The sequence below is a fragment of the Mobula hypostoma genome, chromosome 18 (assembly GCF_963921235.1).
Source record: "Mobula hypostoma chromosome 18, sMobHyp1.1, whole genome shotgun sequence".
Lineage (NCBI taxonomy): Eukaryota > Metazoa > Chordata > Chondrichthyes > Myliobatiformes > Myliobatidae > Mobula > Mobula hypostoma.
Genome location: NC_086114.1, coordinates 17,394,100 through 17,413,400, shown reverse-complemented (window position 1 = coordinate 17,413,400; position 19,301 = coordinate 17,394,100). Strand labels below are relative to the sequence as shown.

The window sequence follows — 19,301 nt, the reverse complement described above, 5'->3', positions numbered from 1 at the left end:
TGTGTCTGAGCTGTCAACACTGCTATTTGTTGCCTGACGTTTTGCAGGTGTCTCCATTGGTTTGAAGTGCCGCACCGTGCAGACGTTTTAAATAAAGAACATGCAAAATAAAACAGCTCGGAGAGGGGGCTGGAGGAGAACAAGGAATCGTGCTGAACGGCAGCTGAAATTACATCTGAAGTAAAAATCTCACCAGATGATATGTTTTAAGATGGTTGTTTGCTTGTGTATTTGTTTCAGCCCCTTCTCACTTTCCTGCTGTCCCAGGAAATTGAGAGGTGGATCTCTATATACTGTAGGCTCACATGGAATATATAGCACAGAACCAGAATCTAGCTTATTATTAGTGACATGTGTCATGAAATGTGCTGTTTAGCAGCAGTACAGTGCACTACATACAAATATACTATAAACTATAATAAGAAATATATTTAAACATTAAATAAATATTGGATGGTAAGGGTATGGAGGGGGAGTTCCTGGAGCAGGTCGATGGTAGTAGGTAGCTTAAATGGTTTGGCACAGACTAGATGGGCTGAAGGGCCTGTTTCAGTGCTGTACTTTTCTATGACTCTAAATACTGCAAAAAAGCAAAAAATAAAAGTGAGGTAGTATTCATTTTCCACTGTCCGTTCAGAAATCTGATAGTGGAGGAGAAGAAGCTGTTTCTATGAGTGATGACTGTGTGCCTTCAGGCTCCTGTACCTCCTCCTTCATGATAGCAATGAGAAGGGGGCTTGTCCGGGATGGTGAGGATCCTTAATGATCGATGCCACCTTCTTGAGGCATTGCCTTATAAAGATGTCCTCGATGGTGGGGAGGTTAGTGCCCATGATGGAGCTTGGCTGAGTTTACAACTCTTTGCGAGACCACTCAGCCCAATAGCTCCATGCTGTAATTCCTGCTCCACAAGAGCTACTTACCTCATCTCAGTCCACCAGCATAAACCTTTACATCATTTTCGCTCATATGTTTGTCCAGCATCTGAAATAACTGTAAATCCACACTTTTCACCTCAATCACCCAAGTGATCCAGTGGGTGGTAAAAGGATAAACCCTCGGTCCACTGGAGATCATGAAAATCGTTAGCCACAACATCGAAGGCTTCAGCCACAGTAAAGCAGAAATCCTGGCAAACTTAAAACTGGACATCTTGTACATACAAGAAACTCATAGGCTGAACAACCAACCCCATGTGCCAGGAATGCACTTGGATATTGACACCCCTAGCCAAACTTATGGAAGTGCAATCTTTGTTAAAGATAAATCTACAGTAATGAGCACAGCAAACATCCAAGCTGGCTCAGTGGAACTTCTGAAAGTTGAAACAAAACACGTAAATATCATCTCGGTCTACAAACCCCCTAATGAACCACTTATGTGGCCACCTAACCTAGATCTCCAGAACAAAATGTACCTCATTATTGGTGACTTTAATAGCCATAGCACCAACTGGGGATATGAAGATGACGATGCAAATGGAGAAGAAGTTGTATCATGGGCTCTAAACAACAGCCTTGAGCTACTATACCAGTCTAAGGCCACCCCTACCTTCAGAAGTGCCAGATGGAGAAAAGGATACAACCCAGACCCTGCCTTTGTTATCTCGGCAAGCTCCAACCTCTTCACACGAACAGTCCTCCAACATATACCCAAATTCCAACACCGTCCAGTCCAGGAAGAATCCCTTCCAGTTCTGAGACCTGTACCAAAGTACCTACCAAGATTTAACCTGAGAAAAGTGAATTGGACATCTTTCGCAGAATCCCTTGATCAACTTATTGATACCATACCACCAGAACCTGATCATTATGATGAATTTGTCTGACTAATCTGGAAAGTAGCGCAGCAGAACATACCTAGAGGCTGCAGAATCAAATATATTCAGGGATTGACTAGTGATATCAAGCAAAGTTATGATGAGTACGTCAACTTATACAACCAAGACCCGTTTTGTCAAGACATAATTGAAATGGGAGAGTCAGTTCTGTCCCTACTGAGCCAAGAGAACCAACAGCGTTGGCAGGAACTGATAGAAAACACAGACATGACCAAGAACAGTAAGAAGGCATGGGCAACTGTTTGGAAACTCAACTCAGACAATAGACCACCACAGAGAATTGCTGCCATAACACCCAATCAGGCTGCCCACCAACTAATACTAAATGGTCGACCAAATAACAGGGAACGGAGGCAAAAGCAAAAGCAACATCAGGAGATAGAGTCAGCTCTCTCAAACGGGAATAACAACTTCCCACCTCTCACCCTAGAAGAATTAAAGGATGAGGTATCACAGCTAAAATCCAACAAAGCTGCTGGCATAGATAGGATTCTTAATGAATTCCGTAAACATCTTGGACCTAAAGCATTCCACCGGCTTCTGTCCCTTTTTAACTGTTGCCTAAGATCATTAAAATACCTAAAAAGTGGAGAAGAGCCAAAGATGTTGCTCTCCTAAAACCCAATAAAGACCCAACATTCTTAAAAATTCCAGACTGATTTCCTTGCTCTGCACCCTCTATAGTATGAGAGACTCATACTGAAAAGCATATCCCCCTTAGTCGAAGATCTTCTAACACCAGACCAAGCCGGGCTCAGGCCAGGCCGCTCTTGCTGCGGTCCAGTCCTGAACTTTACCCAGTATATTGAGGATGGCTTTGAAATGCGACAAATTACAGGGGCAGTATTCATTGACTTAACAGCAGCATACGATGCTGTGAATCACAGAGGCCTTCTGCTGAAATTATCTAAAATGTTAAAGAATGAAACCACAGTCAAAGTAATGAGAAGCATCCTAGAAAATCTCAGATTTTATGTAGCGATGAATGGAATTAAGAGGAGGTGGCGTCCACAAAAGAACAGACTACCACAGGGATCAGTCCTGGCACCTCTACTATTTAATGCTTACACAAATTACCAACCAACCTTTCCTAACACACGCAGGTTTATCTATGCAGACGACCTATGCATAGCAACACAAGCTAACTCCTTCCAAGAAGTTGAAGTACGACTTACAGCAGCCCTCGAAGCAATGAAGCAGTATTATGAAAAATGGTCTCTGAACCCAAATCCATCAAAAACTCAAGGATGTGCATTCCACCTCAGGAATCGAGAAGCAGCTCGGAAACTCAGGATCTTCTGGTGTGGGAAGGAGCTCGAACACCATCCGACTCCAATTTACCTGGGCGTGACACTGGATAGGACGCTCTCATTTGCCACCCACATCCAAAAACTCCGAGGGAAAGCTGGCTCTCGCAACTCTCTCCTGAAAAAATTAGCAGTCACGAAATGGGGAGCTAATGCTCACACACTTCAATCAACTGCCCTAGCACTCTGCTATGCACCTGCAGAATACTGTGCACCTGTGTGGGGCAGATCAGCCCATGTGAAGAAAATAGACCCATTGCTTAACGAAGCCTGCCGAATAATCACGAGCACACTGCGCCCCACACCCACTAACATCACTTACAGACTTGCAGGCATTTCTCCCCCAGAGATCCGAAGGCACACTACAACAAAAATTGAAAAAGGTACACAGAACTCGGATCCATGGCACCCACTACACCATCATGTGCCAGTTTCTAGCCACCTAAAATCGAGGAAAAGCTTTGCTACAGTGGAGGAACTTCTGCACGGAACATCCCCCCAAACATACAGGATTGAGCTCTGGCAACAAACAGAAGCCAGAACCCCACCAAACAATACAGTGCAAGAGCCCACAGAAATGTTGCCAGACGGGGCACTGCTTGACAGACGGAAGTGGTGCACTCTCAACAGAGCGAGAGCGGGAGTTTGTAGGACGGGAGACAATATGGTGAAGTGGGGTTTAAAGACCAGTGAATCCTGTGAGTGTGGCAAAACGGTGCAGAACATTGAACACGTTCTGCGCAACTGCCCACTCTCACCTGATTTAGCTGGCACTGACCTGCTCAACATCAACTAAACAACACTAGAGTGGCTGGCTGTCTGGTGTGGCAAGCGATGATGGTGATGACCTCAATCAATCCCTGCAGTGGTGAGCTCCATATTCTCATCACTGTTTGGCCAGGGAAGTTTATTCCAAAATTCCTGTTGAATTTCCTGGTGAGCACCTCATATTGTTGCCCTCTGCTTATGCTCTTCCCCGCAAGTGGAAATGCTCTCTCTGCATTCACTCCACAGCATCTGCTCTTCTTTAAGGATGAGGCAAGCCACAATGTGTTTGTAAGCAGCCGACTTGTTTCATTCTCACTATAAAGGTCAAGGGCAGAACTATTCTGTCTTTTACATACAAGCTCAAAGCAGAGACCTTGGCAAGCTTTTCACAGAGTCATAGATTACTGCAGCGCAGAAACATCTATTCTGTGCTGGCTTAGTCCTATTTACCCGCACCCAGACCAGAGCCCTCCGTATCTCTCATCCATGTACCTATCCAAAATTCTCTTAAATGTTGCAGTTGAACCCGTATCCATCACTTCTGCTGGCAGCTCATTCCACACTCACTCCTCCCTTTGAGTGATGAAGTTCCCTCTCAGGTTCTGCTTAAATATTTTACCTTTCACCCTAAACCTATGACCTCTAGTTCTAGTCTCACCTAACTTTAGGGGGAAAAGGCCTATACGTAATTACCCTACCTGTAATCCTCATTAATTTGTATATCTCTACAAGAGCTCCCATCATTCTCTTACTTTCTCTGCAGTAAATCCAAACCTGTTCAAACTTTCCCTAACTTAGGTCCTCAAGTTCCATCAACATCCTTGTAAATTTTCACTCCTGATTTTCAAATGAAATACAAGCCAGACTTCAAATACAGTTTCCAAAGTGTTAGGGATGAAGGGAAACATAGGATGGTCATTGGGAAAAGGAGAGTTCCCTGAGTCCCTTCACCAAATTTTAGATTCACAGAGCTCAATACTAAAGCCTTTTTTTTTTCAGCTGGATCGAACACCAAGAGGAAGCACATAATCAATACAGCAGATGGCCCATTAGCTAATAACCTGCTGACACCAAGAGGAAGCACATAATCAATACAGCAGATGGCGCATTAGCTAATAACCTGCCGACACATGAACAGTCCTGGTTATGACTGGATGGCAGGTCAAATCAACAAAGTCTGAAATTCACCTGCATCCTGAGCAGAGGGGCACCTGCATGGAATTAGGAGGTGAGAAGGAGACTTATTAACCCCATTCAAAACCTTCTTCACCGCGGTCTAGCTGACTGCACCTCCCTCTGGTGATCGCCCTCACCTGGTCTCACCTATCACCTGCCAGCCTGTACTCCTACCACTCCTCCCACCTTCTTATCCTGGCGTCCTCCCGCCTTCTTATCCTGGCGTCTTCCCCCTTCCTTTCCAGTCCCGATGAAAGCTCAAAATAAATTTATTGTCACAGTACATATACACTCCTGAGATTCACTTTCTTGCTGGTGTACTCAATAGTCCATAATAGAACAATAACCATAAAAGAATCAATGATAGACCACACCAACAGAACATTCAACCGGTGTACAAAAATCATCAAACTGTGCAAATGCAAAAAGAAAGAAATAATAATAATAATAAGTAATAAATATCGAGAATATGAGATGAGACATCCTTGAAAGTAAGTTTAAATTGAGTGAAGTTATCCCCTTTCACTCAAAAGCCTGACGGTTGAGGGGTAATAACTGGTAGTGTGGGTCCTGAGGCTCCTGTACCTTCTTCCTGATGGCGGCAGCAAGAAAAGAGCATGACCTGGGTGGTGGGATCCCTGACGATCAATGCTGCTTTCCTGCAACAACGCTCCATGTAGGTGTGCTCAATGGTAGGGAGGGCTTTACCCAAGATAGACTAAAGGGTCTCAGCCTAAAGCATCAACTGTTTATTTATAGGATGAACTTGCCACACAAACATCGGAACATAAAACATATAGGGAAATGTGCTGTTTGCATCAGATCAGATCAGAGGAGAACCCACAATCAGTGATTGCTGGTGCTGTAATGTGTTTGCACTAACTGTTATGCTACTGTGCCACCCTATTTAACCAAAGCTGTGTCTAGGACATAAAAGATCCCTTGGCATTCATTTGAGAAATAGTTGATGGGCTCTCAATCACCTGTGTAGGTTAGCATAAATGTGGATTTCTTCATTGTTTTTCACAGTATGCACAGTATCTAAATGTACATCCACTTGCTAATGCAAATATCTAATCAGCCAGTCATGCGGCAGCAACTCAATGCATAAAAGACATGGTGAAGGGGTTCAGTTGTTATTCAAACCAAACATTGGAATGGGGAAGAAATGTGATCTAAGTGACTTTGACCATGGAATGATTGTTGGTGCAGATGGGGTCGTTTTTCACCAGCACCAGCTGAAGATGACACTGGTGAAAATTGGCAATGGTTTTCAGACAGCTTACAAAACTTCTAAATATACTTCATCTGAACTACTTTCAATGTAATCTTCAGCCTGTGATTTCTCTTTAAGTAATATACTTTTGAACCGTCTTAATGAATTAGGAATTCCACGATCTTCTGAAAGACTCAGAGGACTTAACTCTCAAGAATGCAGGTATGGCACTTTTAAGCACATAAAGGAACAGCATAATGGCTGGAAGAGAGGGAGAAGCCAGATTAAAATGCCAAGGTTTGAGCCTTCCTCTACCCGACATCTTGTTAGCAAATGCACAGTCGCTGGAGGACGAGAATGAGGAGCTAAAGTCAAGATTGCTGTACAGGAGGGAAATGAGGAATTGATGCGTTCTGTGTTTACACAAACATGGCTCACTCTCAACTCATCAGATTCAGCGATCAGACCCAAGCACTTCTTGATACACAGAATGGACCGGACTGCTGATTCGGAGAAGGCAAAAGGTAGGTATTATGATAAATTCTTTATGGTGGGCTTGCTGCACACTTGTTCCACTGACCTGGAACATCTAATGTACTTATCAAAAGAGTTCTCCTCCATGATGTTGACTGCAGCTTACGTAGCATCAAAGGTCGCAGTTAAACAGACACATGAGGTACTGAGTACCACCATCAACAAACAAGAAATGGCCTACCCAATGTATTTCAAATCACAGTTGGGAACTTCAATCAGGCTTGTTTGAAGAGATCTCTGGCCAATTATCAACAACATATGACATGCCAGGGTTCACAATAATTAGCTCCTTGGACTTGCTGATACCAAGGGTATCATACCAGGGGTCCCAATACACTCGACCACTGCTATACTACCATAAGGAATGCTTACTAATTTGCATTTTGGGAAATCTAATGATTTGGCTGTTTTCCTCCTACCTGCATACAAGTAGAGGCTAAAGAGCAAGACTCCAGAAGTAAGAACAACAAAGAGATGGTCGCGGGAAGCTAAGGCGTGGCAATGGGGTTGCTTTGAGTCAGTGGACTAGGCCATGTTCAAGGACTCTATTCAGAGGATCTGATTTTATAAAAACAGTTGTTGGTGAGTGTGTCCCCACAAAATCATTCAGAGTCTTCCCCAAAGAGAAGCTCTGGATCAACCATGAGATCTCCAATTTGCCTGATCAGTGACGTTCAGGTCTGGCGACCAATACAAGAGGTCGAGGTACAGTCTCTACAAAGCCAGCTCACATGCAAAGTGGCAATTCAGGGCAAACTTGAATCACTGAAGTATGCTTGACAACCGTGGCAGGGCTTGAATGCTGTCACCCACTACGAAGCAAAATTAAGTGACAAAGCTCAATGTCTCTTATGCTCACTTTGGCCATCAAAACATGGAGGAACCATCACAAACTTCCACAGTCCCCAATCACCCTGTGATTTCAGTCTCTGAGGTTGACATGAGAGTATCCTTCAGGAGGGTGATGCCATGGACAGCATCCGGCCCAGTTGGGGTACCTGGCTGAGCACTAAAGACCTGTGCTGGCTGGAGAGCTCACTGATATCTTTAACCTCTCACTTCGGCAGTCTGAGGTTTCCGCCTGCTTCAAGCAGGCTTCAATTACACCGGTGTCTAAGGAGAATGTGGTAACTGCCACAATGATTATCATCCAGTAGCACTTACATCCATTGTGATAAAGTACTTTGAGAGGTTGGTGGAACATATCAACTCCCACCTGAGAGGTGTCTTGGATCTACTCCAATTTGCCTACTGTCACAACAGGTCCACAGCAGATGCCATTTTTCTGGCTTTTCACTCGACTACGGAACATCTGGACAGCAAAGATGCTTATACCAGGATTCTCTTCACTGATTTCAGCTCAGCATTCAATACTATCATCCCTTCAAAACTAATCAATAAGCTTCAATATCTCCTTGTGCATATAGATCCTCAATTTCCACAATTGCTGACCCCAATTAGTTCGGAATGACAAAAACATCTCCCCTATGATCTTTACAAGGCTGTATGCTGAACCCTCTGCTATACTCACTTAATACTTATGACTGAGGCTAAGTACAACTCCAATGATGTATTTATGTTAGCTGACAACACCACTGTCATTGGCTGAATTAAAGGTAGTGATGAATCACATATACATTTGTAGAAGGGACATTGAAAATCTGGCTAAGTGGTGCCACAACAACAACTCTCACTCAAAAATCAGCAAGTCCAAGGAGCTGATTATTGCTTTCAGGAGGAGGAAACGGGAGGTCCGTGAGCCAGTCCTCGTTGGAGGACCACAGGTGAAGGGGGTCAGCAACTTTAAATTCCTCGGTGATATCATTTCAGAAGATCTGTCTTGGCTGCAGCACGCAAATGCCATTACAAAGAAAGCACAGCGGCTTGTCTACTTTCTGAGAAACTTGTGAAAAATTCAGCACATTACCTTTGACAAACTTCTATAGCTGTGCAGTGGAGAATATATTGACTGGCTGCATCACAGCCTGATATGGAAATACTCATGCCCTTGAATGGAATAGCCTACAAAAGTAGTGGATACAGCCTAGTCCTTCCCTCCCCACCACTGAGCACATTTACAGGGAGTGCCTTCGCAGGAAAGCACCGTCCATCATCAAATAACCTCACCATCCAGTCCATGCTCTTTTCCCACTGTTGCCATCGGGAAGGAGGTACAGGAGCTTCAGGACTCACACCACCAGGTTCAGGACCAGTTACTACCCCTGAACCAGAGGGGTTAACTTCACTCACCCCATCACTGAGCTGTTCCCACAACCTACGGACTCACTTTCAAGGATTATTCATCTCACATATTCAATATTTATTGCTTATTTATTCTTTTCTTTCTTTTTGTTTTTCCACAGTTTGTTGTCTTTTTCCCGTTGGTTGTTTGCCCATCCTGTTGGGTGCAGTCTTTCACTGATTCTATTGTGTTTCTTGTATCTACTATGAAAGCCCGCATGAAAACGAATCTCTGAGTTATACATGGTGACATACAGTATATGTACTTTGATAATAAATTTACTTTGAACTTTGAACAGAAGTTTTCACACACAACAGTCTCAAGAGTTTACAGAGGATAATGCAAAAAACAACAGGAAAAAACATCCAGTGAGTGGCAGTTCTGTGGGCACAAATGCCTTGTTAATGAAGAAAGTCAGAGGAGAATGGCCAGACTGGTTCAAGCTGACAAGAAGGTGACAGTAACTCAAATAACCACATATTACAAGAAATGCTGTGCAGGACAGCATTTTTGCATAACACATCAAACCCTGAAGTGGATGGGTTACAGCCACAGAAGACTATGAACATACACTTGGTAGCCACCTTTTTAAGTAGAGGAGGCAGATTGGCACTGAGTGTATATTGTGAGTGTAAAAGGAAAATACTCTCTCTGAGCGGTTTGCACTGCCCACTGCCAAAAACAACTTTAGATTCACTTACTGAGTGATAATTGATTACAGTTGCTTCATCTCCCTTTGTTTACTCGTTCATGGGATGTCAACATAACTGGCTTTTGTGAACATCCCTAACTTCACTAAACTGAGGTCAAGAGTCAACTGCATTGGTGGGTCTGGATTCCAAGGACATCTGAAAACCTGTTGGACTTTTAGAAAAGTTCAGTAGCATCGCTGTTTGCGTAAAGACTTACAGTGCCAGCTGTAACATCAGGGTTCAATTCTTGCCACTGTCTGTGAGCACGTGTGGCCACGTGGGTTTCTGCCAGGTGCTCTGGTTTGCTCCCACATTCCAAAAAGATATGAGGGTTAGAGTTAGCAAGTTGGGGGCAGGCTACATTGGCACCGGAAGCATAGCAACCTGCTGGCTGCTCTGAGCACATTTAGGACACAAATTTATGCAATTCACTACATGCTTCAATGTACATGTTACAAATAAAGCTAATCTCTTAAGCATATTTTGTAAAAAAAAGCAGGAGACTGCAATTGACAGATTGAGATGATAAGGGTCCCAGAGCAGAACGTCTCTTTCCTTACAAAGGACAATGAAAGACCACCTGCTACACAAAGACTGAACAACTGACTCCACAAAGCAGATACAGGAGAGCAGTCCCCTGTCCATGACCAAAATATTGTACAAAACAAATCAATAAGCCCAGTTTTCAGTCTTCGTTGCTGAAGATGCTTTTGAGTCTCTAATGCTGATTGTGGGATAAAGGACTCAAACCTGTTATGTCTGTTGCAGAATTGTTGCAAAAATCTTTATTAGTTTCTGAGAAAAGCAACTATTTTTTCCTGAGAGAGTGATATTTTCATTCTACAATTCCAACAGTTGCCACATGGGGGAGCAGCAGCAACTCCTGCCTCATCATTCACCCTGGGAGCAGAACAGATGTGTTCAAAGTGCTTGTCAAAGTAAAAAGGGCCTTGCATTTATATATCATCTATCCTGTCCAGAGAGATTCTTTAGCATATTACTACTAGAGTCAGAGTCACACAGAGCAGAAATAAGTCTTTCTGCCCAACTCGCCCATGCAGACTGAACTATCCCCATTTATCCATAAATATTTCCTATCCACATACCTGCCCAAGTGCCTTTTAAATTATGTTAACATACCTGCCTCAACCACTTCCTCCAGCAGCTCATTCCTCATGCAGACCACCATCTGGGTGACAAAGTTCCCCTTCTCTCCTCTCATGTTAATTCTCTGTCTTCTAGCCCTTGATTCCCCAGCCCCGGAAAAAAGGCTGTGACCATTCACCCACTCCAGGTGATTTCATACATCTCTGTAATATCGCCCCTCATTCTCCTACGCACTGGGCAGGAAAACAGCATCCATCATCAGGGACCCCCAACACCCAGGTCATGCTCTCTTCTCACTGCAGCCACCAGGAAGGTACAGGAGCCTCAGGCCTCACAGCACCAGGTTCAGGAACAGTTACTACCCCTCAGCAATCAGGCTTTTGAACCAAAGGGAATAACTTCACTTGCCCTATCATTGAAATGTTCCCACAACTAATGGACTCACTTTCAAGGACTCTTCATCTCATGTTCTTGATATATTGCTTATTTATTCTTATTATTTTTTTCTTTTTGTATTTGTACAGTTTGTTGTCTTCTGTATTCTGGTGGAACGCCCAGGTTGGGCGGCCTTTCATTGATTCTGTTATGCTTATAATTCTATATATTTATTGAGATTTATGCCCACAAGAAAATGAATCTTAGGGTTCTACAGTATATGGTGACATATACTGTATATCCTTTGATAATAGCATAAAGTTTGAAACAAACCTTCTTCCACAACTCAGTCTCTCAAGCCCTGAAAACATCTTGTAAATTTTCTCTGCAGTCTTTCCAGTGTAATAACATACTTCCTCAGCTAGGCGACCAAAACTGAACACAATATTCCAAATGCCCCAGCAACATTTGGTACAATTGGAACATAACATCCCTACTTCTCCACACAGTGCCTTGACTGATGAAGACCAGCATGTCACAGGTCTTCTTCATCACCCTGCCTACCTGCAAGACCACCTTCAGGGAACCACACACTGTACACTTAGGTTCCTCTGTTCTGTAACACTCCACAGGGATCTACTGTTCACCGTGAAAATCTTACCCTGATTTCTCTTCCCAAAATGCAACATCTTGTACTTATTGTGACATCTCACCAACCTCTTCTACCACCTGAAGTGTAAGCACAGCTGGGAGAGAAGTGTCACGGCAACAACACGTTCCCTGTAACAGTGATGTGATGCTGACCATGTAACGTTTGATGCTGAGTGCGGGGAGGTGGGGGGTGTAATTGGATAAATGAAATGGTGCCATGTGATCTTCAGAATCAGTATCAGGTTTAATATCACTGGCATATGTCGTGAAATCTGCTGTTTTGTGGCAGCAGTACAGTGCAATACATTAAAAAATCTACATCTTACAATAAGTGAAAAAATATATATTAAAAAACAAAAACAAGAAAAATAAATAGTGAAATAGTGTACATGGGTCTGTTCAGAATTCTTTTACTCCATTTGAGGTGACAAAATGGAACCTTCAGATTTTAGATTTAGGTTTATCACGTGTACAGTGAAATGTGCCATTTGCCTTAACAACCAACACACCCAAGGATGTGCTGGAGACAACCTACAAGTGTCACCACACGTTCCAGCACCAACATAGCGTGCCCACCAGGCTTGGCAGAACAACACAGAACTCAACAAAACAGAACATACTCTACCAAGCAATAAAGCAAAAACAGCTAAAGAACAGCCCTGTTCCTACCTTCCTCCCACCCACCCACCCACACACACGTTTCTCTAACCCCAGGACAGGCTGTCTTCAGCCTCCAGCAGTGTAGATTCGCAGATGCTGGGCCCTGGCTCCCTCAGTGGACTTGCAGAGATTCGCAGACACAGGCACAATGACCATCGTTTTAACATCTCCTGCGTGCGCCAACACCTCCACCAGAGCGGTACAAATTCTGCATCACACTGGAGAGTCGTACTGGAAATTTGAGAGCTGAACCACAGCCGCCTGACTGAAAAACACGGGAACTGCCCACAAAACCACAGCAGACACTGATATCAACAGAACATCTAGGTCCCTAAATTCCACCATGCCTCTCATTTCTCCTGGTCTCATTTTCTACCGATGCTGCAAAAATATCAGGTTTCAATTTATTTTTGTTTCCCCCTCTTAGTGAGGAAACACGATGCCAATGCGAGTGAAAGAACAGGCTCTCGAGCATCCTCTGGCAGACAGCAGCTTGGAGCCGAGTCAGGTTGTGGTTGGGAAACCTCACTCTTGGCACAGGCTCTTCCGATCGAATATCGCTCCGTCTCAAAGCCATATGCCATGCTCTCGGGATAAATTATGAATATCATGCTCCACATTTATACAGAGCATATCATTTCTCAGAAGAGTATTTCCTCTCTCTTCTCCATTTTTCCTTGGCATAGCAGCAATGAACCTGGAGAATTCCATTCCCAAGGCAGTATACTTGGACATTTATACTATGGAATTCTTTGCCATGGACAACAGTGGAGGCCAAGTCATTGGATATATTTGAGGCGGAGGTTGATAGGTTCTTGGACAGTAATGGTGCCAAAAGTTGTGAGGAGAAGGCAGGAGAATGGAGTTGAGAGAGATAATAAATTCCATGATGGAATGGTGGAGCACGTGATGGACCAAATGGCGTAATTCTGCTCCTAAATCTGATGGCCTTATGGACATTTCCTGGAGTCCTGGAGTCACAGCCAAACTCCAGCTGAATTCCTATCACAAACCAAGTCTCCAGCATCTAATTTATATTCCCTGTCTGATTTATATTCATGATGAGGGTCCGTTGTTGCCAAAGTCAGTATATATTGCCCAGCCTACACCTTGTTTTCCTTCTGCTGAAGGGACTTCAATAGCGCTGTTGGGGTGGGAAATCCCCGAGACAGACTGTGTGATTTAGAATGACTGGAGATATCAAAGTACAGAGTAAAGGAGTTGGGATGTTATGTTAAGTTGTATTAGATGTTGGTGAGGTCTAATTTGGTGCATTGTGTACAGATCTGGTCACCGACCAACAACAAATATATCAATAAGATTTAAAGAGTACAGAGAAAATATACACGCATTTTGCTGGGACTTGAGGACCTAAGTTATAGGGAAAGGTTGAAGAGGTTCGGACTTCATTCCAGGGATCATGGGAGAATGAGGGGAGTTTTGATAGGTATCTAAATTTATGTGGGCTATTGACAGGGTAAATGCAAGCAGGTTGGTGAGATTAGAACTAGAGGTCACGGGTTAAGTGTGGAAGGTGAAATGTTTTAGGGGAACGTGGGAGAGGGAATTTTTTCACTCTGGAGATGGTGAGAGTGTGGAAGGAGCTGCCAGAGGAAGTGGGGGATGCAGGTTTGATTACAACACTTAAGAGCGAGGTTTGGATAAGTACATGGATGGGAAGGATATGGTTCAGGTGTAGGTTGATAGGACTAGGCAGAGTAATAGTTCAGCATAGACAAGGTGGGCTGAGGACCCTGCTTCTGTACTTTAGTGTTCAATGACTGTCATTCTATGTACTTCCAAGTCAGGATGTTGTGCGACTAGAAGGAGAACACGTAATTGGTGATTGTCCCAGCTCCTGTGTCTTTGTTTTACTGATTGAAATGGTTTGGAGTTGGGAAATTATGGCATGGACCAAAATGAAAAATCAAGAAAATGCAGGTGCTGGAAATATGAAATTAAAAAAAAACTGGAAATGCTTGAAGCAGCAAATATATGTGGAAAGAGAAACTGAGGTGAAGTTTTAGACTGAAAACTTTTCTTCTGACAAAGGGTTTTCACCCTAAACTGTTATTTGTTTCTCTTTCCACAGATGCTGCCTGGTTTGTTGAGTATTTCTAGCACTTGTTGCTTTGAGACAGGTACAGGATCCACATGGGCTGACTGGAGTTTCAGAGGGCAAGAAGTAATGAGGGATTATTAACTCTCCACCATATGCCCGCTTTTGATTGTGGCACTAGCAAACAAAAAGCAACTTTGTCCTCTTTGCCATGACAAAATACAATGGGGCATAATGTTTGAACTCTGTGAGGGAGTTGGGAGCGCTCAAAGAAGGCAGTACTGTAGCGTAGCAGTTAGGCCAGTGCTACTACAGCACCAGTGACTTGGGTTCAATTCCTGTTGCTGTACATTCTCCATGTGACCATATCAGTTTCCTCCCACATTCCAAAGATGTTAATTGCTCACATGGCTGTAATTGGGCAGCACAGGTTCATTGAGACAGAAGCGCCTGTTACCATGTTGTATCTCTAAATTTCTAAATCTCTAAATCGGTATCGTTAAAAACAAACACTAGATGGTGTCCTTGATAATTATTGATAATTAGTGCCCCATGAAGAGGAGAAACATGAGAGGGCATGGAGAATCCACTCAGTCAAATAGGGAATTAATCTAATGAGGGTATCCTGTCCTCCACTTCTTGAGGTTACAGTAGTCAGGCTGGTTTCCTTCAAATAGGTGGGTGTGTCTTCCCCCAGCACCCATAGACTCACACAACAGAGAAACAGGCCTTTCAGGTTCACTGGCCCATGCCAACCAAGATTCCCATCTGTGTTGGTCCCATTTGGCCCCACAGCTCTCTACCCCACCCCCACCATCATGGTCACTGGCCTCCCCAGCATTGAAGACATCTTCAAAATGCAACTTCTCAAATATCATCGATCATTAAGGACCCTCACCATCTAGGACATGGCCTCTTCCCATTTCTATCATCAGAGGACCTGAAGACACAAACTCAGTGCTTGAGAAACAGCTTCTTCCTCTCTGTCATCAAATTTCACAATGAAACCATGAACTTACCTCATTATTGTTGCTCTCCTTTTGCACTACTTATCTGAGTATATAAAGTACAAATCTGATTTATATGTACAGTGCAATACATAAGATAAACAATAAATCATAATAAATGATATACACACATATATATAAATATATATACATACACACACATATATATTGCACTGCATCACTGCTGCAAAGCAACACATTTCACAACATACATCAGTGATTACAAACCTAATTCTGATTCTAAACCTTTCCAAACCATGAACCTGTCTGTTTTTCTTCCCAAAATGCATCACTTCGCCCTTATCCAAATTAGACTCCATTTAATTCAACCCATTTATCCAGCTGATCCAGATCCCTCTGCAAATCCTGATAACTACTTTCACTGTCTATGATATTTAATTCAGGTCAATAACATTCTACTGTATGCCTTGATGATTCAAATGTTCATCCAAATGTTTTCTTTTAATGTTGTATTCACACCACCTTCACAAGCTTACAACCACCCTCTGTGTGATTATATTTACCTCAGATCTCCTCTAGCTGCCTTACTCCTCAACCTCAAGGGGTCAGAAGCCAGGATAAGAAGGTGGAGAGAGGGGGATGAGCACACGCTGGCAGATGATAGGTGAACCCAGGTGGGTGGGTGGGGGAGTGAACAGTAAAATCATGCTTACCTTGTTATGATATTGTAGCATCTGTGTAATAATTCTTATCTTTGGATTATAATTTTTGATAGATATTACCCTGAAATAAAAGAAGAGAAAATGTTTAATCAGCCAGTTTTCTTGGACTCCAATTTTAGGTTAAGCACCTGAATAATAATTGTCTCATTGCATTATTGAGGTAGTATAAGATTAAAGCAAGAACATAATGCAGAACAAAAGGTAACAACTACAGCAAAACACGCACAGAATACTGGAGGAATTCAGCGGGTCAGGCAGCTTCTGTAGAAAGGAATAAACAGTCGATGTTTTGGGCTAAGATCTTTCATCAGGACAGTGACAGAGAAAGTACATTCAGGTAGCCAAAAAGGTACAAAATCATATCGAGATAGATTGAGAGGTCAGGGCTCCATTGACTTGGAAACTATTCAAAAATCTACTGAGATGATACGGAATTTCTTTAGATAGAGGGTGGTGCAGGTTAAAGACAAAAGTAATCAATGGGGAATAATGGTGAGAGATAATAAGATGTAGGCGAAGAGGGAAACTGTGATGGGAATAGGATTAAACACAAGAGATTCTACAGATGCCGGAAATCCAGAGCAACAAATGCAAAATGCTGGAGGAACTCAGCAGGTCAAGCAGCAGCTATGGAAAGGAATAAAGAGTTAGCATTTTGGGCCTTCATCAGAATTGGAAATTAAGGGGGAAGAAGCCAAAATAAGACGGCAAGGGGGAGGAAAGGAGTACAAGCTAGAAGATGATAGTTGAAGCCTGATGAGGTGGGAAGGTAGGTGGGATGGTGGAGGGGAAATGAAGTGAGGCGCTGGGAGGTGCTAGGTGGAAAAGGTAAAGGGCAGACAAAGAAGGCCTTTTTTTTTTAGGAGAGGAGAGTGGACCATGGGAGATAGGGAAGGAGGAGCCATACCAGTAGGAGGTGATAGGCAGATGAGAACAAGAGAAGATGTAAGAGGGAACCAAAATAAAATGTGGAATAGAAGAAGTGAGAAGGTGCAGGGTGGGGGAAAGTGGAGATCAGATTAATGGGATTGCTAGTACTGCTAGGAGCCATCCAAGACCTGATGGGACAAATGGCCTCCTTCCGTGTAAGATAAGAATTGGGACATTGGGTACAGTCTCAGAGAGTTATTCGCGAAAATGACCTCCTTAAAGGGTTTGCAGAGAGTGCAGAGATTAACGACAAGAGTGACTTTCGGACTTAGGAATTTAAGTTATTGGAAAAAGTTCAGGAACTCTGTATGGTTTTCTTTGGAAAAAGTGAGACTGTGAAATGATGTTTCCAGGTTAATTGGCAAAGTTGTTGAAGAAAAATTGACTTTGTGCAGAGTCCAAATTTCAAGGATGTTAAGCTGAAGTTTGTACAGCTAAGAGGGAGGAAAATGGTCGGGCTTAAGCTTCGTCTGAGGTTGAATATGAGTCTTGGAGCTGGCTCTCAGGGAAAATACTGATGAGGATGATGGGTAGCATAGACCCACAGCTCTAATCCTGCCCTCCCGCGCAGTCTACATATTCTCCTGTGACTTTGTGTGTTCCTACTTGCTCCTGCATTCCAAAGACGTGCAGGTTGGTGAAATAAGAGAGAGAGAACCCCTGCACAAGGAGTGCTGAGTCCCGGGATGGGCCGCCAATCTAATGGTGGACTACGGGAGGCCCATAGACCGGTCAGACAAGTTAGACTCCTGCGGGGTGAAAAATCAGATACCACATCGTGTCCATACTTGATAAGGTAGGGTTCCTCAAGAGGAAAGCACCACCATGAGACAACCACACAGAGAGAACAGGGAGTGAAGGATGTAAGTCCCAAGAATGAGGTGGAAGTTCTGCACAGGTGCTGTACCACCATGGGGGAAGCTACCCAGTCAGCGCAGACAAGGGCTAAAGAGCTAGAAGACAAGGGTTGGTTAGTGAAGGTGTAGCAATTAGAAGCTACCCAATGGGCTAAATGGAAAGCGGATCCCATCAAGGTCTAAGCCTTGATACTGTGGGGAGTTATCCCAACACATGGATAGGAATGGGGATATCTGGCTGGATGGTGAGGATGGGCCAGAGAGAGTAGAGCCTATGATTCTCCCCTGAGATGATCACCTTATCCCTATGCATCAGAGACCCCTACTGGCCAGATTGGTGTCCACACAGTCCCCAGCCAGCGTGGGGTGTTTGGCCCATGGCAGGAGGGTGACGAGGAACATGAGGGGGTGGTGCCAGGATAATTGGCCCCTCCAAGATAATAAGCGTCAGGAATTCTCCACCAAGGAACTGGTGAAACTGGGGGATAGATACAGGTAGAAGTCGGCAGAGCCTCTAGCCAGATGGCTGTTGAGGAAAAAGGATGAGCTGGGTATCGGAGAGAGTCTATCTAATAGCGGAATGGGCACCTCGGTGGGAGGGGGAGGTTTGTCATCCCAACACACAGTAAATATCGCCCCAAGGATGCTACTCGCTCCCCAGGAAGGTAATAAATGCTTCTACAAGCGGGTGACAGCAGCATTCAAGGTCAGCTACCCTTCCTTTCTTGTGTGGGATTTAAAGCACTGGGTGGAGTGGAGCAGCTTGGGGCAAGGGATCAGAACCCCTCCCAATAGGCTGTAATTGCAGTCTTACACGGCGATAGTGATAGCCCGCCAGAGGATTCTGAACTAACCTCTGTCCTGGTAGGGCACTTGGTTACGACAGCAGCCCCCCTTGAACAGGTTGGTGCTGTCTTTAATGGGCTGTTGGGTTTACTGTAAATGCAGCCATTCAGATGCAGGAAGAGTTAGAGTATCACTTAATTCATGCTGACTCAACTGTATTTCCATGTTATACTGACTATCCTGTTGTGCATATTTATTATTAATGACTATAATTGCACATTGTACATATAAATAGAGATGTAACCTTAAAGATTTTTACTCCTGATGTACATGAAGGATGTAAGCAATAAAGTCAATTCAATTCAATACATGGAAGAAGGTCCCCATTAGTCAGGGTGCAAATTAGACAAG

At 43.6% G+C, this 19,301-nt stretch overlaps 1 protein-coding gene across 5 annotated transcripts in view; it reads right to left on the bottom strand.

The window, feature by feature from the left end:
* Positions 1-19,301, bottom strand: part of kcnma1a (potassium large conductance calcium-activated channel, subfamily M, alpha member 1a) — a 960,366-nt gene that overhangs the window by 239,692 nt on the left and 701,373 nt on the right. For all 5 annotated transcript variants that reach the window (XM_063070509.1, XM_063070506.1, XM_063070507.1 and 2 more), the window contains exon 13: positions 16,309-16,378. In XM_063070509.1, the coding sequence (XP_062926579.1) occupies positions 16,309-16,378 (70 nt within the window). The remainder of the gene's footprint in view (positions 1-16,308; positions 16,379-19,301) is intronic.